This window comes from Bathycoccus prasinos (genome assembly GCF_002220235.1).
Source record: "Bathycoccus prasinos genomic : Chromosome_12".
NCBI lineage: Eukaryota > Viridiplantae > Chlorophyta > Mamiellophyceae > Mamiellales > Bathycoccaceae > Bathycoccus > Bathycoccus prasinos.
In genome coordinates, this window is record NC_023997.1 from 123608 (window position 1) to 145196 (window position 21589).

Sequence of the window (21589 nt, forward strand, 5' to 3'; positions counted from 1 at the left end):
CTTTTTTTCGATTATTTTTTTCATTACACTCGTTGGAGCAAAAAAGATTCTGATGAATGAAGCGAACTCTGGTCGTCGTTGTCGCTCCACTTACCGCTCCACTTCAAAGAAGAGGCAAAGGACGTGCCTTCTCTGGCTGGCACGGCGGCATTAAGCACGGCTTGGACGGCTAAGTGTTTGTTGGTATAGGCTGGTGGTGATGTGCTTTCTTCTTGTTTCTTTGTCTTTGTCTTCTTCGAAGACGAGGAGGAGGAAATCGCGTTGCGTAAAACTCGCACCGCGTCTCGGACGTCCGTTCTCGTTTCCATGGTTTTAATCTTCGCCTCGCTCGCGAAAACCAAGTCTGCTTTCTTCGCGCTCGACTTTGCGAGAGAACGCAAGGATGTTAAGAGCTTCTTTTCGATATTCGATGCGCGATCGAGACGTTCTTTCTTACCCCGTTCGCTTTCAATCGCGCGTTCGTAATTTTTCTTCGCCGAGCGCAACGCGTGCGATTGAATTTTTTCTAACGCGTCTTCAAGTGCGCGTAGCTCTTGATCTAAACCATCGTGCGCGCGAACAGCCTCGCGTAATCGAGATTTGGCACCCTTTTGAGTCTCTTTTGCTTCTTTCACTTTCTGTTCTCGTTTGAGCGCATCCGGCGATTTCTCCAAAGACTTCCCTCGGATGCGATGCATCAAAGCGAGGTTGGATTTTTCCACGTCTTCAATAGCAGCAGAGAGACGATCGGTATCGCGTTTGGTTCTAAATAAACGCGCGTTCAATTCTTTAATTCTTGCTTGTTCTTTCAAAATGGACTGTTGCGCGGTTTCGTGCATTGCCTCTCGTCGTCTTCGTTGTTGTTGAGAATCGCCACAGTCGCCGTCATCCTCGACGACGTGCGCGTTCGTCTCCGAGGAATAAGGCGCAACCAACAAAACCTTCTCGTACCTCGACTTCGCGTTATCTCTTTCCATTTCCGTCTGATTCGCCACTTTTACCAACATCGATTTTTCTTTCAAAATTTCTTTCAACTTCACATTCACCACCTCCTTCCGTTCGCGTTCGCACGACGCCAACTCCTCTCGAAACGAATCTTTCAACGTCAATTCGTTTGCAAACAAGCGATCGCACGAATCGTCTTTTGCCAATAGTTTATTCGCCTCTTTACCACAATGTTGTTTCAAGATGTGCAACTCGACCAACGCGTCATTTCTCGAATCTTCCGCCGCATTGCTCCATCTCTCCGCCGCCGTCGCTTCGATTTTCGCATTCGCCAAACAGTCCTTCTCGAATCGATCGCGTTCGCATGCGCTTTGTCTCACACTCAATCGCGCTTTATTCAAAGTTTCTTCGACCGCTTTTTCCGCGCTGAGTAATCCGTCGTGTTCCTTTTTCGCCTCTGACACGGTCTCTTCCAGTTTCCGAACCTTCTTTTGTAACATCTCGAACTGTTCGCTCGAGACGCCGGCTTCCGGCAACACGCCTTCTTTCCTCTCCAACTTTCTTCTCAAACAATTCACTCGGAAAGCGTGCTGCAAAATCGTTTCGTTCGTTCGTTTTTCTGCTTCTGTGTTTTGTTTTAACAATTCTTCCGCGTTTTGTTTCTGCGAATGCGCCCCAGCGCTGAATGCTTTCATGGTTTGCAATTTGCGCGATTTCTCGTTCGCCTCTTCTCGCGCTCTCGTAGCGTCGCGCTCCGCCATGTCGTGCGCTTTCGTCGCGGTTTTCAAAATCTTCTCAAACTCCTTTCTTTTCACTTCCAGGTCAGCCTGCTTTTCAGTGGCCGTTTGTTTCTTTCGTTCTTCCTTTGATCGTTGCGTGAGCGTTTCAATGTGCGACTCCTTCTGCGCCTCTAAGCGTTTCGCGTGGTCGCGTAGGGTTTGTTTCGTCAACGATAATTTTTCGTTCGCCAAATGCGCGACATCCGAGGCTTGCTTTAGTGCTCTTTTCTGGTACTCCCACTGTTTTTTCGTCTCTTTCAACTTCTTCTTTTCCATCTCGCGCGTGTCTTCGCTTTTCGTGTGCATCCGCTTCGTCTTTTCGCACTCGCCTTCGCTCGTTTTGCGTCGCTTCTCGTGTTCTAAACGTTTCGGTTGAATATCCTCCGTGAGTCTCCGTTTTGATTCGTTTAACACTAGCTCTGCGTTTGCTTTGGATTCAACAGCTGCGCGCTTCTCTTTCTCTCTTCTCTCCAATCCCAACTCGGCGTCGCGTAAACGATCGAACAACGCTTTGCGCGTGTCCATCGCCTCCCTCAAATCTCTCGTCAACCCTTTCCTGGAGGCAATCTCCGCTAATCGTTCCACGTCCGCGCTTTCAAAGTTCTCCATCGCCACTCGTAACTTCTTCGACAACTCTCCGAAACACTTTTCGTGTTCTCTCTCTTGCTTCTCCATGAAATGATCTCGTTCCTCCGTTCGATGTTCAAACGCGTTGACCACTTCTCTTCTTTTTTCCCACACGTCCGCGTTCCTCGTTTGCCTCTCGTGTTCCTCATTCAGCTGTTCCAACGCGAACCGTTCGTGCGTGATTCGTTTCTTCAGGTGTATTTGCAACTCTTTTTCTTCTTCAATAGCGCTTTCTCTCTTCTTCCTCTCTCTTTCCGTTCTCACTTTTTCCAACCGCGCGTTTGCCAAACGCTCCTTCTCGTTCTCCTTCAATCTCGAATACTCCTGCAAATGTATTTCCAACCGTCCCAACGCTTTTCCGACGTCTTTTTGGTGCTGTTTCATCAAATACGCTCTGTTCGCGTGCCTACACGCGTCTTTTTCTCGTTTCAAAACTTGCTCCGCGTGTTCCGCGATGGCTTCGTCCAACGCTCGATTCCGAGCGTTGGCGAATGTTGGAATCATCATCATCGCGGGAGGAGGAGGAGGAGGAGGAGGAGGACCCGTCGTCGTCGTTGACGTCGTATTTTCCGTCGTCGCTTCTTCCTCTGCTTCTTCCATCACGGTGTGTTGTTGTTCTCTCTCGTTCGTATGCGAAAAGGGTGCTTTTCGCCGCGTATTCAAAAAGATGTTCTTGTGTAGACTTTTTCCTCTCGCTCGCTAAAAATAGCCACCTATTACCTTCTTCTAAAAATGTTGACTTTCCGCGCTCCTCTCTTCACGCGACGATGGCGCATCATACACTCGATTCCCGCTCGACTCCTTACCCATCGTCTTCAAAACCCTCTCAAAATCTTACCTTCTTCTTAACTCTCTCTTTTCTCTTCCTCTTCTCTCGCCAACTCTGCGATCGCGCGTATCGTCCTCCGTTCCAGCTTTTCCGTTTTCCTCGCAACGTCTCGCTTGAGGTCCCAATTTTGCTTCTTCGTCCCGTTCGAATGAAGGATAGTGTCGTCGGGAGTGTTGCCATTTTCCTCTTCTTTCTTTCTCTTAAACTCTGGCGCGACTGCGTTGGGTAAGATTTGTACTCCCACTGATGTTGATTTCAACGCCGAGATGTCTTTCGGGACGTAGTTGCGAAGTTTAATAGTCACGTTCGTCTCTTCATCATTCGCCGCCGGGGATGGATTGATGAACAAATCTTCTTCTTTCAAAGCGGTCGCACTCCCGCCTAAAACTTCTTCTTTTTCAGAGAGCTCGCGCAGTTCTTTCAGGCGACTTTTCCTGCTGCTGCTCATTGTAGTCGCAGTCGCAGTGAGTGTTGTTGTTGTTGTAATAATAATAAGTGTTGTTGTATCAAAGCGCGCGTTGAATGAGTGAAGAAAAACGTCAGAAATCAAAGCGCATTTAGAACATCATATATGCCGGTCCCGATGAAGATAATGCTCGCACCGACGACGATTCAGACGACAAAAACTCCTTCAGTATTCGCTGCTGCTCGTAGTAACAATGCTCGTCCTACGATGAAGATGAATACGACTACTACGAACACCAACAAAAGACACCGACGCGATGTGATTCTCTTCGTATCCACTCTCGTTCTCTCTTCTTCTAAAGAAGCCGCGATGAGTAATAACAACGCGTCGTTTGCAAAAGAAGACGACGACGAAGAGACGTTCCAATCGCCTCTGATAAAAGCTTTACTGGAACAAACGGAAGAAAACAAAGCGCTGAGGAAACTGCAATTGGAAACGAAGTATTGCCTGAGACAGTCGCAAATGGGGGTTGGAGACTGCGCGGATATCGACGAAGAGTCAATTAAAAGGATACAGAAGGAAAGAGCGGAGAAGTTGAAGAATGAAGCGGCATCGAAAGAAGAGGAAGGTGTTGATGATGGGAACGCATCAAAATCGTCGTCATCGGTTGAATGAGGACGATAAAGACGACGATTTGTGCGCGCGAGAGATTTCGCAAACAACTCATAACTACTACATAGTATCATTAAAAATCATCATCGGTCTTTCTTGTTAAGTCTATTCATCATATCATTATTCGCGACCGCCTCGGCGGCGGAGGAAGAGGAGGAGGAGGAAGTGCCAAAGACGACGTCCCATGTGCTCTGCGATATGCCGAAAATCAAATCCGGAGACTCGTAATGGTGCGTCATGTGTCTCCGTTTGACTCTTCGAGCGTATCGGGTGAATATGTTTTCATTATTGTTGATGTTTGTTGTTGTTGCTGATGCTGATGCTGATGCTGCTGATGCTAAGTGGTGGCACGCGTAATGCGTCATGTCGTACGCGACGTACCCGGTTAAACTTCCCGCGATGACAAGTTTTGCCAACGCCGATCCGCAGAGGAGACTGTAGAAACTATAAAACCCAAACGCGATGGGTCCGGCTAAAACGGGAGGGAAGACTAAACGCAACGCATCCATGGGATGTTTGTGATGACAGCCGTGGAATAAGAAGTGGAAGGTGATGAAGAAGGGCGAATTCGCTGGAGGCTCTTTGTGGAACAAGAACCTGTGCATTGCGTACTCTTTGAACCCCCAGGCGAAGAGGCCGAAACCAAACGCCGCGAGTTGCGAGACGCACGAAAACGCTCTTTCCGAGCTTTGTTCCGCACCCTTGATGACATTCCAAACAATCACCGGCAGCCAAATCAAAAGCACGACGTACCACGCCGTGACCGATAACGCCTCCATCCAATCTGCCTCGAAAAATCTCTGCTGCGTCCCGTCCGCTCTGGACGGTTCGGGGATGTGCGTCCACTCGAAATACTTTTCTTTCAGGAAAGGCACCTGTTGTAACAAAGGCTTGTTGAAATTAATCCCATATTCGTCGACTCCGTTTTTTTTGTCTTCTTTGTCTTCGTCGTCATCGTCGCTTACGACGACGACGACGCTTGGGCGAGCAGCCCCCGCGGAATTATAAACAGCGGTATTAACGTCCTCGAACGACGCGCACGCGTTCAATCCTCCTCCAACCACGCCTATTTCTGACCCGTCGCCATCACTCAACCGTTCTAAACATAAATCTTCCGACGAGCTTCCCCTCACGTTCTCCCCTCCTTCTCCTAAATGTAACATCGACGAAGAAGAGGACGTGCCCTCTTCGCTGCTCGCCGAAACGCTCCGGTTTCGCCGCTCGTAATGATGATGATGATTGTACGAGTCGCACGAGGATGACCAATTAGTATTCTCATTATTCGAAACGATGTCTTCATCGCCCTTTATTCTTCGTCCTTTCCTTCTAAAATTTCTTCTGGTATTCTCCATCCGCGTTTTCGGTGACGGAAGCGGCGTCGTACGAAGAGTCGTTTTAAGAAGAAGAGCATCATCATCATCATCACCCACAATCTTCCCAACGATGAGCTTATTCAGCATTTTCTCCGCGTTCTGTCCGTGTGCTACTTCTTTGCGAAACGCGTTTGTCGCGTCTTTCCCTTTATATTGTTCCAACGCTTTGTTCCCTCCCGGATGCGAAAAGTGTTCCACGTTCAACACGAGCCCATCGACGATAATCAGAAAAAAGGACGATTTGGAAACGTCTTCGCGAGTGTAGCGTAACAACAACTTCTTCTCCTCATAATACATTTCTTCTCGCTGCTGCTCGTTCTTCTTCGTCGTCTTCTTTTCGTCCTCTTGGTGGTCTTCTTCTTCTTCTCTCTCTTCTTCTTTTTGTCGCATCATCCTCATCGGATGGCGTTCTTTCATCATCGTCATCATATCTACACTCTTTCTCGCGCGATGTATAAATATAAACATATAACGAATAATGCGTTCAAACAACCGATATAATCGTAATAAATAGAAGAATCACAGAGCAGTAGTAAACGCTCCTCTTCACAGAAGAAGAAGAAGAAGTACACGGACACAACAACACGGGCACAAAAGCTCTGCTCAGTAAATCTCTCTTTATTTTCCTCAGTCTGATGATGTGTTTCTTTTTTTTCTCTTTTAAGTGTTGTGTGGTGTTTGTGTGGTGTTTGTCTCTTTTCTGCGTGTGCTTTTTAAAAAAAAAAAAAAAATCGCTCCTTTTTTCGTTGTTTTTTGCTTCTTCTTTTTCTCGTTGAAAATCATGTGGGTTTTTTTCATCACGATTTTCGTCCTCGTTTCATCACAAATATATATATAAAAAAGTCGTCACAGAGTGCGTTATAAATACGTTGTCAGTGAGTGTATACGTATACATATATATAACCAGATTTGGGAACCAGATTTGGGAACCAGATTTGGCCTTGTTTGTTTCGAAAAAGCGGGAGGACTTTTTGTGCGTGAGAGAGAGATTCTCTTCTTCTTCTTCTTTCTTTTCTTTTCTTCTTTAAATACGTAAGTTAGGGGAAGAAATTGGAATAATTTTAGATTTATACACGCGAGAACGAGAGCGCAATAATAACAGAGGTGGTCAAAGAAGGAAAGAATAATAATAATGGCGACGACGAGACGACGAGGACGAAATAATGCGATTCAGACGAAAACGACGACATCTTTCTCAAGAGAAGAAGAAGAAGAAAACTTTGGTTTTACGAAGATGAAGAAGACAACGAAAAAGTCCAAGTCCAAATCGAAGGAACAACAACAACAACAACAACCACAAAAGGAGGTATTGGCGAAAGAACAACAACCCATTTGCGGAAGAAAGACAAGGACAGAAACAAAAACAAAAACAACCTCAAAATACGAGATTCAAACGCAAAAATCTTTACAGCTCGATCGCGACGAGCGTTTTCAAGAAGAGCACGAACCGTTTCTTTTCGGTCCGTACGCCGCGCCGTGCCCGGAAGCGAGATATCGGAAATGGCTTTGCGCGGATTGCCCGACGTGTATGAAAATAGACGCGCCGTTGTATGCCATTCATAACAAGTACATTTTGAGCGGGTACCGGACGAGAAATACGTTCAAGGATGCACTCAGGTCGGTGTTTAAGAAACACAACGAAACGACAAACATTTGGACGCATTTGATTGGGATGATTTTTTTCTTTACGTTTTTAGTCAACGTGAAAGAACCGGAACGAGTGCAAATGATACCAGAGACGTGGGTGACGGGAGCGAGCGCGGAGAGAGTGTTGGGGTTACAAATGACGCAAAAGTGGCGAGAGAAAGTCGTCATGGTGGACGAAGGGTTGCGAGAGGCGAGGAAGAGCTTCGTCAGGGAGAAGATTAGCAGGAGTAGTAGCGCGACGACGAATAAGGACGAGGACGACGACGAGAAAAAAACGCCGTTGCCGACTTTCGAAAAAGACGATATCGAAACGAAAGAGATGGAACGCTCGATTGACTCGATATTGAGCGCGTCGAAGAATTTACGCGAGCATTTACGCCGGGAGGAAGACAGACCGTTTAAAGAGTTGAAGAGAGAAACGGCGATGTTTATACAAGAAGCGAGACGGTCGTTGCGGAAACACCAATCGTATAGCAACCGAGAGAAAAAAAAGCACCAACAAAAACAACAACGAGAACGAGAAGAGGACCCTCAAAGGCGCGAAGAGAAAGAGGACACGAACGATCCGGCGTTTGCAAAAGTTACCGAAGCTTTGAAAGAGGTGCAAAATGTTCTCGACGAAATCCCAAAAGACGTCGAGAGATTGAATAAAGTCCCTCGATGGCCCATGCGCGTGTTTTTATTGGGCGCTATACTCTGTTTGGGATGTTCCACGTGTTGTCACACGTGTTGCAACATTTCGCATCAAGTGTCCACGCGGATGTGGAAAGTGGATTATCTAGGGATTGCGATTTTGATCGTCGCGTCGTTTTACCCGGTCGTATATTATTCGTTTTATTGTTTACCGGAATTGAGGGACTTTTATTTATCGTGCGTGACCTGTTTAGGCGTCGCGGCTTTAATACCGACGATTTTACCGAGGTTCCAAAAACCTTCGTGGACGCCAATTCGAGCGGCGTTGTTCACCGCGTTGGCGTCGTTTGGTTTCTTTCCTTGGTTTCACAACGTTTTCTTCGTCTGGAAAGTTGTACCAACGCCAATTTGGCACGGTTTTTGGTTAGAGTTACTCATGGGTTTCTGCTACTGCTCCGGAGCGTATTGTTACGCGTTGAAGATTCCGGAGAAGTATTGGCCGGGGAGATTCGACGTGTTCGGGTGCGGTCACAATATCTTTCACATCATGGTCGTCGCTGGTGCGTTGGTGCACTACGAAGCGTGCTTAGTCTTAGAGCTGTGGAGAGATCACCACGCGTGTGAAGCGGACGAGGTGATCATGCGCGACGCTTTGGTGTTCGGAGGCTATTTCGGCTTTCAAAAGTTTGATTTGTTTTCGAGTTTGCGAAGACGAAAAGAATTTTAGTCAAACAAAAAGTCAACGCAAAAAAAATGTTGGTATTTATAACTTAATAGTCATCATCATCATCATCATCAATCAGGCCGTATGTAATTTAATAAACAAACACAGATATAATTAGTAGATCATCGTTGTTATTATGCTCTCTTTTGAACGTCTGGAATCGTTCGTTATATTCGTCGTTCGTTTAACCTTTCGCGTCGCGGCGAAAGCGTTGTTTTCCTTTTCCTCCAGGAGCCGAACAGGAAAGAGGAGCACGAATAGTAATAGCAACTTGTTTAACAAAGAGCATAAAATACACGCGCTGATAAAGCACTTGCGAGAGATTGAGCGGCACGAGGAAGAGCTGAGCGTGAAGTTAGCCATCGTGCGGCGACAGCTGTGCGAAGAGAAGATGAAAAATAGTAATAACGGCTTCGGCACGGTTCGTCATAGCGGTAAAGTCGAGCCCAGAAAATGCTCCGCATCATCATCAATTGAATAAATTTGTATTAATATAGTAATTATTAAAATTATCTTTGTGGTGTGAATTCCCTTCACTCACTCTTTCTCTCCGTCTTAGTATACTTCCTCTCTCTAATGTGATACTATTTTACCAGAAGACACCGTCGTCGTCGTTTAGAGTCTGTCTTCATAGTCACCCAACGGCGGGATGGTGTCCTTGAGACCTTTTCTCTTACGGATGTCGCCGATGATCTTACCAGCTTGGGTGGTCGGGTCGAGCGGATCGGAACCCAACATGTCCCAGTGATCAAACACGCACTGCGGGAAGGCTTGGCCACCAGTCGCGGCACGCAAGGTACCGGTGAAACCGAAGGATTCCATGACCGGCAAGTACGCCTTGATGTTGTAAATCGGCGTACCCGGGCGTTGCGTTTCTTCGACGACCATACCTCTCTTTTGCGTAACGGTGGAGTAGATGCCACCCAACGCTTGTTCCGGCGCTTGGATTTCAACCAAATAGACCGGCTCGTACAAGCGCGGTTGCGCAGTGAGACACGCAGCGTATAAGACTCTACGGCACGTCGGGATGATTTGGCCGCCACCTCTGTGGATGGCATCCGCGTGCAAGACGACGTCGTGAATTTCAAACTTGATGCCGCGCATGTTTTCTTCAGCCATCACACCTTCTTTCGTCGCCCATTGGAAGGCAGCGACGCACGAATCCTTAATTTCGTTCACGTACTGAACCCCTTTACACATGTCGACGATCAAGTTCGGACCAGTGGTGTCCGGACCAAAGCACCAGATCTTCTTGGACAAATCTTTATCCCAGTTGAACTTTTCCGCTAAGAGGCGACCTCTCGCCTTGACTTCATCTCTCGGCGTCACGTCTCCGTTGTCAATAGCCTCGGATAATCCGTCTTCCAAAGGCGTAGCTTGGAAGTACAAGCGGTTGTGCTTGTTCGGGGACTTGGACATGACCATGTGGTCGGAGGTGCCCAAAACCGTTTCTCTGAAGGAAACAACCGGATCGGAGATGCGAATCTCCGCGCCGCCCATGAAATCTTCTTGCAAATCCTTCAAGCAAATTTCCAAGTGCAATTCACCGGCGCCAGCAACAATGTGTTCGCCCGACTCTTCGATCGAGCACTGGACCATCGGGTCAGACTTGGACAATCTCTTCAAGCCTTCGACCAATTTCGGTAAATCTTGAGAGTTCTTGCATTCAACCGCGACGCGGACGACCGGGGAGACGGAGAACTTCATAGCCTTGATGGTGTGCGCTTCAACTTCGGCTTCATCCGTAATCGTGGCGTTCTTTTGGATGAATTGATCCAAACCAACGCACGCGACGGTGTTACCAGCCGGAACATCATCGATAGAATCTTGACGACGACCCATGCACAAGACCGTTCTTTGGATAGACTTGACGTACAAATCTTTCTTCTCACCCGGGACGTAGTGCGGACCCAAGATTCGAACCTTTTGGCCCGTTCTGACGGTACCGGAGAAAACACGGCCGAACGCCAAGAATCGACCCTTATCAGCAGTCGGAATCATCTTGGAGATGTACAACATGAGCGGACCCTTGGAGTCGCAAGTGCGGATACCTTCGGCGTATTTGTCGTCGAGCGGGCCTTCGTACAAAGTGTCCGCGCGGTACTTTTGAGCAGTCGCAGGCGACGGCAAGTAGTAGATAATCATCTCAAGCAACGCAACGTCGGCCGGCAACCACGTTTGCATGACTCTCTTCATGAGCGGTTTACCCATCAAGTCCAAGTCTTGCGGCTTCAACTTGTCCTTGACTTGCAACTTTTCAAGCATCGGGAACAATACGTCCTTCTTGTCGTTCATGGCGGCATCAATGACGCGTCTGATCGGCTCGTAGCAAAACTGGACGAAGGCTCTCATGCAAGTCTTGGCGCCGGTGTGCTTGTTTGTCCACTTCTTCTCCTTCGGGTCGAAGAAGTTGTCGCCCCAGAGCTTGCCCATCATGCGCTCTTGCTCGATGCCAAACTTCGCGGCGTACATCTTGGCGAAGACGGTCAACGTAAACGCCCAGTTGTGTAAACCAGCGGAAAAGCAGACGGTACCCTTCTCCGGAGAGACGCAAACATCGCCCAAGGCTTCATCGGTGTACGTCGCCATGACGATGTTCGCGTTTTCGATAACTCTGCAAAAGTTTTGGTACGCTTCTTCGCCATCCAACATGAGTTCCAAAAAGCATCTGTCGAGCTTATTCACCGTCATTACCGGTTTAATACGCTCGCCCAACGCTTGTCTCAACACAGTTTCCGTTTGCACGCAAACGCCTTCCACGCAATCGACGACGACCAAGGCGCCGTCGGTGATGCGCAAAGCGGCAGTAACTTCAGAAGAGAAATCAACGTGGCCCGGGGAATCAATCAGGTTGATCAAGTAGTCGTTGCCGTCTCTCGGGACGTCCTTCGGGATGCGCGCCAAATCTTCGTCGGAAACTTTGTAAAACAAAGAGATGCCGGTCGATTTGATCGTGATGCAACGATCTTGCTCGTCTTGACGAGTATCCGTCAAACGCGCATCGCCGGCGTTTTCTTGCGCGATAATACCCGCCGCCGCGACCAAGGAGTCCGTCAATGTGGATTTGCCCTGTTTATAGAAAGAGAGTTAGTAAAAAAGAGGAGAAATCGCGTCGCGTGCGCCCTTCCTCGTTGAAAGAATGTTGAAGAGGAGGATGCTCAGAGAAAAGAATAAACCCATTTCTTGGTGCGGCGGCGACATCGCGAAATCGGAGAAAATCGGGCAAATTTCTATAATAAATCAAACACGTACGTGATCAACGTGAGCAATAACAGACATGTTACGGATGTTGTGGACTTTGTCCATTTGACGACGCATGTCGTCGATGGTAAACTGTTCGGAGAGAGAGGTCGCATCGGTCAGTTTCAAGGTGGATTTCGATAAATTTCGCGTATTGGGTCACACAAAAGTGCTCAAGACGCGAAGAGAAAATGCAAGAAAAAAATGCCATCTCTTTGGAGATGGATGTGCGTCGCGAAGTTAAACGAGTCACGTAAACAGGAGAACGTAACGGTCGCGTACCTTAACCATGGTGTGAGACTGTTTTTTATCGGATTTGAATTACTGAACACGCGTAACAACCGTGCCGTTTAACTGAAGAAAATGTCCGATTGCTTTTGGTTTCGCCTCTGAGTGAAAAATTCTTCCTTCTCGTCTTTCTGTGTCAGAAAAAGGCTTGAGATATTTTCGTGATTAGAAAAAATACGAGGATATGTAGTAGAGTGTTCATAAATAATAAAACGTAGATGATTCCTCTTTAACTAAGAGCACTCACCCAATATCAATACAGCAGTACATCGTGGAAACACTGTAAACACGATCATCAAACCGGGTTTGAGTCGGAGTCGGAGTCGGAGTCGGAGTCGGCTTCTTTTCGATTTGTTGGGCGTCGGCTTCTTCGGCTTCGTCTTCGTTCGGAAGCAGACAGCGGCGGACGCAAACGGCAACAGAAGAGGCAACAAAACAGCCACTTGGTTGCACTGAGAAGCTTTTTGAAAAGGTATTTCCAGAGACCAAGTAAAACGATGCCGGCTACGGCACCTTGGAAGAGGCCAGAGATAAATAAGGATTTTTGGGAAACGGCGTTGGAGTCTTTCGCGGACGTTTCCTGTGTCAGAGAGTCGTACGAGGACGGGTACGCGATAGCTTCGATGTTTACGTGCGCGATGCTTGTGCACGGTTTCGTTGCGTCCGATGGTGTTGTTTCTTGTTGTTGGATTCTGCACGAATCGTGTTTCCAATCGTATTTCGCGTTGATGGTCTCGTTCATTTTCTTCGCGTTGTACAATTTGACGAAACCGTACTCGAGAGTGAGTTCGAGCGTGTCGCGCACAACTCTGGGTGTCTTTTTCATCGTTTTGGCGTCGTATAGTACATAATGGAAGAAAATATCGCGAACTGCGCTCGGTGGACCGGCAATTCTGATCTGGTTACGTAACCATTTCGTGACGACAATCGAAGAGGTGTTCAACTTTACCGCGTCTTCGTGTTCAGACGGGAAGGCTACGCTGACGTTGGCGAGAAAGGCTGCGTTGCTCGGGTTTATCGATTTTATTGTCACGGCAACACCAAACACCGAGTCATAATCTGGATATAAATCGTATTCGAACGCTTTATAAAACTTCAAGTACCCTCCAGTAGGCAGAAGAAACGTCGACGATGAATCATTGATATGCGTCTCGTTCGAATCGACTCTGAGTAAGTACGAAGGAGAAGGAGAAGGAGGAAGAGCGGATGCACTCGCGTCCATGGAAATGTTCCGAAACTTTGCAGGCGCGTGCGGAACGTCTGCCGTGACTGTAAACGAGACGTTCAATACCGATGGAACTATCCATCCATCCAAAATATCTCTCGCGCTGAACGAGAGCAGCAGCGGAGGACGAAGAGAAGCGTATCGAGTCGTCGTACTCACCGCGTCGCCGAAAATATCAACATTTGGCGCATTAAAGTAGAAATCATCCGGAACGAACAGCAAATTTGCAAATGCGACGCATCGTTCTATGCCATCTTGCCCTTCAGCATCTTCTGTCGTCGTAATCATGTACGTGTGCTCGAGTCGAACGACGTCGTTTTCTTTCAGCGGCGTCTTTCTTTTATCTTCCTCGGCGACTACCGAAGACGTCGAGATTGCAGGTGTACGTATCAAGTACACCGTTCCGTTCGTAGGCAAAGTTTCAACAATAGCCTCTGTTGCGTTATCTTTACAGTCCAATCGTAAAACGTCTATGGTAAACTCGAGGGGCACATTTTCTTTCGTTTCCTTGACCGAAGAGAAGGAAGAAGGAGGCATCCGTCGAACGGGCGACTGTACTCGAAACTCCACTTTGGTTTCGTTTACCGCTTTTTCGTCGTATTTATCGTACACGTAATACGAGAAAAAATCGGATAAATACTCTTTCTTTTCTTCGATTATTGAAGGAACGAAGTTTACGACGTCATCTAATCGATACGTGAGCGATTCGGCTTCGGATGTGACATCGATGATATCTCCAAGATTCAACGTTTTCGTATTCTCTGGAGACGAGGAAGCGCTCGACAGTCTAACCTTCCCGATCGTTGGCATTCTTGACACTTCAATCTTTGAGATGTACTCATCATCGTCTCGAAACTCGATTTGAAACGATTTTCCTTCTTCGCGTCCAAAATACTCGACGACGTGAAAGACGCCCGACGGAGCATCGTTCACGGGAGAAACGAAAATTGAAACCAAACCTTGGTTCAAAGAGTCTACGGTCTCAAATTCATTCAGTAAAGATGTTTCTGTTGCTTTGAAAGAAAAGCTTGCATATAACTCCAACGTCGTTAGTTCATTACTATCGTGTATCCATGAATGGTCGTTTGGTTCGGGCGTATAAAATACGGCGTTGCCGAAACATTTGAAAGGAACGCGCGTGACCGGTATCGCCGCGGCCTCGTCGGCGGTTTGCATACTACTGTCAGCATCATCACCATTAGTATAGTTAGTATCATCGTTGTTAGCATCTCCTATCGGTATGGCTTTCAGAACGCCTATCTTCGGTAAAGTGAGTATCGAGAAGGCATGCTTTACTGATGAAATTGTATGATTCAACGCGCTACCACTCGTCGGTGTTATCGTCGCGTTGTAATAATCATCGTCCGCATATTGAAGCACGATTTTCGCCTCTTTTACGTCTTCATTGATCGTAACGTTTACATCCACTGCCAGCGGTGCCGCGTTCGGTAATCCAGCGTGAAAATTGAGCGTAATCTCTTCGTCGCTTATTTTTTTGTCGTACATGGCAAACGCGTGCACGGTGTTTGTCCATTCCCAAGTATCGTCACTCGAGTCGTGCGCGTTATTCGCGCTCGTGCTTCCGAAATACGGCGCGGACGTTTCTTGCCACGCGTTTGCGAATGGAAACTTTCTCTTACCGTTATCGTCGACTAAAACGTCTCCGATGACCTCGTCTACGATTTTTGTCCCGTTCGCGTAACACGAGATTCGATTTTTTCCGAGCGCGTTTTCCTCGTCGTCGTCCGAAAACGATGCCGTCAGAACGAAATGATTCACAGCGTTCGCTACAAACGCGCTTGGTTTTGTGATTACCGAAGCGCACGTCTCTGCCACTAAAGTTGGATAAATTGCAATCGGCTCGCGCGACCGAAACCCGACGCTAAAATCAGTCCCAATATAAAGCGCAAAATCAAACTCATCCGTGCAATCGAACGCGCTCGTCCAGGCGTACGGGTTAAACGTCTCGTTTTTTTTTGGCGTTTCCAGCGTAAAGAAAGGAGTGAAATGCCGACCGGTGAAACCATCGAGTTTTTGTAAACGAGGGGTGATCCAAAACTCAACGCTAAACGCTTTCGCCTCGCTCGCGCGCGATTTAGCATCGAATATTACATCCATCGTCGAGTTCGACTTCGTCCTCGTCGAGGAGAAGAAGGAGGAGGAGGAGAAGGAGGAAACGTACTCCTTCGTTTTTGACGAAAACGTCACGCCCGATGTGCCTTCCGAGCACCACCGTTTGTGATACAAAGAATCATCCTTCTCGTCGAGGCTTTCCTTCGGCGGCCAAAAACGACCGAGCGTCCCAAACGACGACGACGATATCGTTCGATTGGTCTCGTCGTCGTCGTCGTCGATGCTACTGCTGCTGCTGTTGTTGTTGTCGTTGTTTCTATCAAAATCATCCATGAAAAACACGTTTCGTTCGCACTCTTCTCGAGAAAACGCGTACTCGCTCACGACGAAAGATCTGTTCACCGAGCGCCCGGTGTAATAACTATACCGCGCGGATGCGAAGAAATAGTTCCTCTGTGTCGTCAAAATCGAGAACAACGACAACATAAACAATCTGCTCGTGTGCATCTTTTATGTGTTGTTGTTGTTGTTGTTCAATGAAACAGCGAAACAGCAGCCAACAACCACAGCGTGATCAGAGTTTCAGATCTCAGAACGAAAAGTGAAAAAAACCGTTTCGTTCGAACACGATTTCCCGAACGAGATACATCGTTTTCTGCACCGAAGACGTACACTTCGAAAAGAAAGCGAAGGCTACAAAACACATTCCTCCTCCTTTTGTTGGTGTTCTCGTCGTCATCGAGAGAGAGAAAAAGAGCCCGCGTTTGTGTGTGTTTGTGTATATATAATATGTGTTGTTGTTGTTAAAAAAAAGAGTGGAGATGCGTGAGATCCGCATGTGTGTCGTTTTTTGCCTGCAAATGAAAAAAAAATCTCTCGATTTTCTGTTTGGCGGCCACTTTAAAAAAAAAAAAAACGAGAGAAAGGACGAGAGAAAAGAGAGATCTTTTCTACGAGAAATCTCTTCAGTTTTACTACTCTCATTAGTAGCTCTCTTAATCAACTCTCTCGAACGAACGAAGGCACGAGAAATACGAGAAGAGCTTTAACAACAGAAAAGGAGGAAAGAGGCCCACGCTTTCGAGAACGCGCGGAGCAGTCGTTTTGCGGTGAGTATTTGTTCGGGTGTGTATTGTTTGGGAATTCTTATCAAAAAGGTTCTGGAAAAACGCTCTTCTTTTTCTCTTCTCTAATAAGAGCAGATAGAGATAGAAAGAAGGAGTCTAGCGATGTACGAACCGTCCATCCGACGGAAATCGTTGCAATACTCGTGCGATATATGCGGCGAGATACCGATTTTAAGGAAAAGATGGTGCTGCGACGTGTGCGAAGATTACGACATTTGCGACAACTGCCACCAGACGCAAAAAGAGCGGCTGTTGAAAAAAACGAATAGGAAGAATAAAAATAATAGTAGCAAAGATAATACTAACAACAACAACAACAACAATAAAGAGAAAGGAGGAGGAGACGTGGCGATGATGAGCGATTCGGACGAGGAAACGGACTCGGAGGAAGAGAATAGCGACGAGGAGGACGAGGGGGACGACGTGCACACGGACTCGCACTCGATGCGAGCGTACGCGGTGAACGAGACGATGGAACCGTTGCACTCGGGGAAGTTGTCCTCGGTGGCGGAGGACGCGTGTTGTCGGTGGTTTATGGACGCGTTGAAGCAAGCGAAGAGAGGTGATCCGAACCAAGCCGCGCTGGTGTCGCAGATGATGTTGGAAGGGTACGGATGTAACGCAGACCCGAAGGAGGCGAGGTATTGGGCGCACGTGGCTAGAAACGCAGGCGCGCGCAGAATCGAAGGCGTTTACGACGAGTTGCCTTGAAGTATCGCATAGATAGCTTGTTTTATAAATATGATTTTAGTAGAGAGAGAGAGAGAGAGAAAGAAAGAGAGAGAAAGAGAGAGCGAATTGCGATGCAGCGAGTTGACACGGACAAAAAGAAAGGAAAGGAAGGGTTTTCAACGCATGAATGAAGAAAGTTGCATATAAAAGAAGAAAGAAAACTTTCAATAATAATAATAATACAAACGTGCGTCTCATAGTATCGTGTATAGCATGTTTCAATTGATTGCATGATGCGATTGACAACAAAAGGGTGCGTGTGTGTGTGTGTGTTCGTATAATACTTTGGTTCAATACTCTAGGCGACTTCTTCGTTTTCCTTTTCTTCAGTCTTCTTGGAAAAAAAGTCCGAAATCTTCTTACTCCCGTGCGTTTCCACCTCTTTCTTATTCTCTCCGTCCTCGTCCGCCACCTCCACGTCTTTCTCCGTCATCTTTTTCGGCTCTCCTTCTTTCGGTTTCATCGCGCTTACGTGGTCGTGCAAAAAATCAAACTTTTGCTTCTTCAACACCGCGCGTTCCACGTCCAAATATTTAATCGTTTTCCGTTTCCCGAGTTTCATGCTCCCTAACGCGCTTTGCGTCAGCATCTCGCAAAATAACTCCGTGGCTTTGGTGATTAACTTCGTCGCGTCCCCGGAGGCAACTTTCACCGATTTGTCCAATTTCATAATTCTTTTCACCCGCGAAAGTGGCAAACTCAACGAGTTCCCATCCTTGTCTTGATTCATCATCGATTGCATCTGCGTTTGTTGCACCAATCTTTCCGCCTCCGTCATCCCGTCTTCTTTTGGCAAGTCCTCCTCATCCTCATCATCATCATCGTCCTTCTTATCTTTATCCTCGACATCTTTCTTCTCATCCGCTCTCTCGTTCCTCTCCCGTTCCTCTTTCTCGTCGAATTCTTTCTCGCACTTTTCTTTAAACTTTTGCTTCTCCTCCTCGGTGAGATTCTTCCATCTCCCGGATATTAATTTCGCAATGTCTCCCATCCCGGGTTTTAAGTTGCCTTTTTCGTTGAGTTCTTTTTTCGCCGACTCTCGGTTTTCGGTCGTGAAGACGATGTACGCGGATGGGCGTCGTTTACCAGAGCCTCCTCCGGGTCCGGAGGGTTTCTTAGGTGGCATGATGATGTGTGATTTTAAAAATTTTTTGTGTGGGTTTTTCAAAACGAGAGAGACAAAAACACCCCTACGTGCAATAATAACTCATCAAAATCACATCGTCAGAGGGTTCACAAAAACGCACAAAGGAAACTCTCTCTCTCTGTAATTCCATCTCGAGAGGCAACAATCATGGAACCGAGGCAGCGTCGCCTTCGCGTCATCCGCCGTTTACTCTGCCTCTTCCTCTTCCTCTTTCTCGCCGCATCTTCCATTCGTAAGTTCCGTTATTCGGTGAAAGAAGCGCGACACTTCGCCGCGGAATCGCTGATACATTTGGCGAAAGATTTAGACGAAGAAATCCTCGATGTTTCCCGGTTTAATACTAATGTCTACAACAGCGCACAAAGGCGTTCAGAGGAAGATTTTAAGGAAGAACCGGAAGTGTACGAACGACCGAGCTCACCGATGCCACCTGCGGATCCGAGCGCGCCACCTCCACCTCCGGTGGCGCCGAGCATGCCGCCACCAGATGATGCGATGAGAAGAGAAAGGTCGGATACGCTAATAACACCATCATCATCATCGAGCGCAATCAATCGAAACTTAGTATTCTTTTCCGGCTCTTTGAACGAACCTACCGTAAAAGATCATCCTTTATATAAATCTAACGAGGACGATTCGACAGATTTGTGGGCTAAACGCAGACGAGAGTTGTTCGACGGTTCGTTGCCGCACCCGTACGTGGACGAGGACGACGAAGACACGGCGCATTCCGAGCAGACGAAAAGATATATAAGTTTAGATAAAATTTTAGATTTGAAAGGATTGAGGAAGAAGTATCCGCCGTATACGATGGAAAAAGTAGAATTGGGGACGGAGAGGCCGTTGCACGTGACGTTTGCGACGGTGGAGTTGGTGACGTTGGTGGATAATTGGCTGACGTACAGCGTAAGAGCGAATATTAAGAAGATTGTGGTCGTGAGTTTAGACGAGGCGTTGCACACGTGGTGCGAGAAAGAGTTGGAAAAGAGAAGGAAGCATCGACGCGAGAGCGATGGTGATAATGATGACGATAACGATGAGTTCGCGTGCGTGCCCGGCGGTCACTTGTTGGACAAGAGTAAATTAGGGCATTCCCAATCCGGCGGCTTTCGAGAAGTGAAGGAATCCTTTTACGCGTTGATGAACGTGAAGATACAAATCATCGAAACTTTCTTGTTGAATGGATACGACTTGTTGATCTCCGATGCGGACGTCACGTGGGTGCGCGATCCGATGCCGTATTTTAACACTGGAAACTTAGGTAAAGTCGACATCGCTGTCTCGGCCGACTGTGTGTTTGACTTTCGGGGCGATTTAATCGATCAAGACGAAATCGACTTGCACAGAAAGTTGAATTTTCCGCAGTTGACGACGACCGTGTTTACAAAGTGGGAACATTTTCGAGACCCGTTCACGCAACTCCCGTGGCCGTATCTAGCCGAGTATAACACGGGCATGCTGTTGTTGCGAGCGACGTTGGAATCTCTGAGATTCGTGAAAGATTGGAAGCACGGGATGGAAGCCGGGAAAAAGTTGTCCTTCGCGAACGACCAGCACCATTTCAACGCAATCACGCGGTCGAGGTGGTTACAACGGAAATCGTTGCCTGGGTATTGTAAGAAACTGACTGATGTTGGCGAGAAGAGTTCGATGTGTCGCGCGTTCGATAAACCAACTGCAGACAATCGACATCCGGATGATTACTTCAGAAGGCCGGATAAAACGTACGATCCTTCGAAACCAAAAATGACCGTCATGGACCCAGATTTTGTGCCGAGAGATAAAGAAGGCTTGTGCGAACCAGTGACGCTCGATGCGATGAAAATTGCGAAGGGAAATGCGAACGATGGGTTCTTTTGCGAAAAATATCCTCCCGATTTCGTCGCGTTCGCGGAGGATTACAAGAGAGGTTTGCGTCCGTTGTATTCATACGGAGGTACGTCTGGTTCGTTGCGCGTGGCAAAGCTACCGACGAGTTTGTTCTCCAACGGAATGGTTTTCTTCATGGGTAAAGACTACTCGAAACGTTCGATTGTTCCTTACGGTGTTCACAACACGTACGTGTACGATGGCGCGCAAGGCAAAATTTGGCGCTTTCGCGAAGCCGGCATGTGGGCAGATAAGAAACCGTACTTTTTAGGCTCGTCCATGTATAACAAAGACCTTGGCGCCAATCATGGTGGTAGTAGTGCGAAATCAAAGGTCAAAGATCCTGTTGTTGTGTTTGAAGAAAAAGAAGAAGAAGAAGAAGACCTGAGCAAAGAGAATGATTTGAAGACGCTCATCGTGCGCATGTCCATACCGGATTGGTTGGAAAAATCCGTCAACGAATCCATAACGACCTCGAAAGGCGAAATTCCAATCGGTCACATGAACGGTTTGCGTTGGCAACTCGCGCGCGTTCGCGACGCCGTGGCTATTGCAAAGATGTTAGACCGAGCGTTGATCATGCCCCAGTTCATATGCGGATGTCACAGACACTTCAATCTGTTGGTCAATTGCACCATGGGCGCGATGACGATTCCGTTCGTCTGCCCAATCGACCACTGGGCGTTACCGAGAACGTTCGGTAATTTACCCATTCCTATTCGCGAAGCGTCCTATTTTGAAAACAGAGTCAACGCAGGGTTCAAGCCATTCACTTCTCCAGCACCAAGAATCGCCATTTGCTCTTCGGACGAAACCGAAGACGAGTGTAAAAACCGGAAAGGCGGCATGCGAGGCGCTTTGCCGCACTTGCCCGGTTTTGCCCAGACGCAAACGCCCATCGACGAAGGGAAAGCGAAAATTGCCATCAAAACTGGATTTTCTAGCGCTGAATTTACCGCGAAAATTCAATCCGAAATCAAATCGCGCGGTTTACAGGACGAACCTGTGTTAGTTTTAGATGGTCTGGGTGATTTCAGTCAATCGCAATTTGTCGAGCACGGGTCGCGAACGAGCGATTTTACCGGGTTTGCCAATAAAGATGAAAACTTAGCTTTCGACGATATGCTCGGAAAATCCACGCACCAGTGGTGCTGTTACATAAACGGAACGGTCATTCACCCGTTCCCGAGGCTTCACGCTTAGCAATTAGATGTAAAATAAAACGTAGTAGTATAGCAGTTCAAATTAGTTTTGTAGTCGTAGTTTTAAACAGC

At 47.4% G+C, this 21589-nt stretch overlaps 11 protein-coding genes across 11 annotated transcripts; 5 read left to right on the top strand and 6 right to left on the bottom strand.

Annotated features, from left to right (window-relative positions):
* Nucleotides 1-23: 23 nt before the first annotated feature.
* Nucleotides 24-2840, bottom strand: Bathy12g00630 (conserved Plasmodium protein, unknown function; the record flags this gene model as incomplete). Its single annotated transcript, XM_007509781.1, has 1 exon — nucleotides 24-2840. The coding sequence occupies one exon, from the start codon at nucleotides 2838-2840 to the stop codon at nucleotides 24-26; it is 2817 nt and encodes a 938-aa protein (XP_007509843.1).
* A 335-nt stretch (nucleotides 2841-3175) lies between these two features.
* On the bottom strand, nucleotides 3176-3607 carry Bathy12g00640 (unknown protein; the record flags this gene model as incomplete). The annotated part of the gene is made up of 1 exon (XM_007509630.1): nucleotides 3176-3607. The coding sequence occupies one exon, from the start codon at nucleotides 3605-3607 to the stop codon at nucleotides 3176-3178; it is 432 nt and encodes a 143-aa protein (XP_007509692.1).
* Nucleotides 3608-3742: 135 nt separating this feature from the next.
* On the top strand, nucleotides 3743-4240 carry Bathy12g00650 (predicted protein; the record flags this gene model as incomplete). The annotated part of the gene is made up of 1 exon (XM_007509925.1): nucleotides 3743-4240. One exon carries the CDS (start codon nucleotides 3743-3745, stop codon nucleotides 4238-4240), a length of 498 nt encoding a protein of 165 aa, XP_007509987.1.
* Nucleotides 4241-4320: 80 nt separating this feature from the next.
* On the bottom strand, nucleotides 4321-6009 carry Bathy12g00660 (fatty acid 2-hydroxylase; the record flags this gene model as incomplete). Its single annotated transcript, XM_007509653.1, has 1 exon — nucleotides 4321-6009. One exon carries the CDS (start codon nucleotides 6007-6009, stop codon nucleotides 4321-4323), a length of 1689 nt encoding a protein of 562 aa, XP_007509715.1.
* A 733-nt stretch (nucleotides 6010-6742) lies between these two features.
* Bathy12g00670 (predicted protein) lies at nucleotides 6743-8617 on the top strand (the record flags this gene model as incomplete). The annotated part of the gene is made up of 1 exon (XM_007509807.1): nucleotides 6743-8617. The coding sequence occupies one exon, from the start codon at nucleotides 6743-6745 to the stop codon at nucleotides 8615-8617; it is 1875 nt and encodes a 624-aa protein (XP_007509869.1).
* Nucleotides 8618-8750: 133 nt separating this feature from the next.
* Nucleotides 8751-9095, top strand: Bathy12g00680 (unknown protein; the record flags this gene model as incomplete). The annotated part of the gene is made up of 1 exon (XM_007509741.1): nucleotides 8751-9095. The coding sequence occupies one exon, from the start codon at nucleotides 8751-8753 to the stop codon at nucleotides 9093-9095; it is 345 nt and encodes a 114-aa protein (XP_007509803.1).
* A 134-nt stretch (nucleotides 9096-9229) lies between these two features.
* On the bottom strand, nucleotides 9230-11920 carry Bathy12g00690 (elongation factor 2; the record flags this gene model as incomplete). The annotated part of the gene is made up of 2 exons (XM_007509715.1): nucleotides 9230-11683; nucleotides 11867-11920. 2 exons carry the CDS (start codon nucleotides 11918-11920, stop codon nucleotides 9230-9232), a joined length of 2508 nt encoding a protein of 835 aa, XP_007509777.1.
* A 517-nt stretch (nucleotides 11921-12437) lies between these two features.
* Nucleotides 12438-15947, bottom strand: Bathy12g00700 (unknown protein; the record flags this gene model as incomplete). Its single annotated transcript, XM_007509913.1, has 1 exon — nucleotides 12438-15947. One exon carries the CDS (start codon nucleotides 15945-15947, stop codon nucleotides 12438-12440), a length of 3510 nt encoding a protein of 1169 aa, XP_007509975.1.
* Nucleotides 15948-16669: 722 nt separating this feature from the next.
* On the top strand, nucleotides 16670-17278 carry Bathy12g00710 (predicted protein; the record flags this gene model as incomplete). Its single annotated transcript, XM_007509698.1, has 1 exon — nucleotides 16670-17278. The coding sequence occupies one exon, from the start codon at nucleotides 16670-16672 to the stop codon at nucleotides 17276-17278; it is 609 nt and encodes a 202-aa protein (XP_007509760.1).
* Nucleotides 17279-17597: 319 nt separating this feature from the next.
* Nucleotides 17598-18425, bottom strand: Bathy12g00720 (nuclear transcription factor Y subunit gamma; the record flags this gene model as incomplete). Its single annotated transcript, XM_007509753.1, has 1 exon — nucleotides 17598-18425. The coding sequence occupies one exon, from the start codon at nucleotides 18423-18425 to the stop codon at nucleotides 17598-17600; it is 828 nt and encodes a 275-aa protein (XP_007509815.1).
* Nucleotides 18426-18593: 168 nt separating this feature from the next.
* Bathy12g00730 (unnamed protein product) lies at nucleotides 18594-21518 on the top strand (the record flags this gene model as incomplete). The annotated part of the gene is made up of 1 exon (XM_007509675.1): nucleotides 18594-21518. The coding sequence occupies one exon, from the start codon at nucleotides 18594-18596 to the stop codon at nucleotides 21516-21518; it is 2925 nt and encodes a 974-aa protein (XP_007509737.1).
* Between the last annotated feature and the right edge of the window lie 71 nt (nucleotides 21519-21589).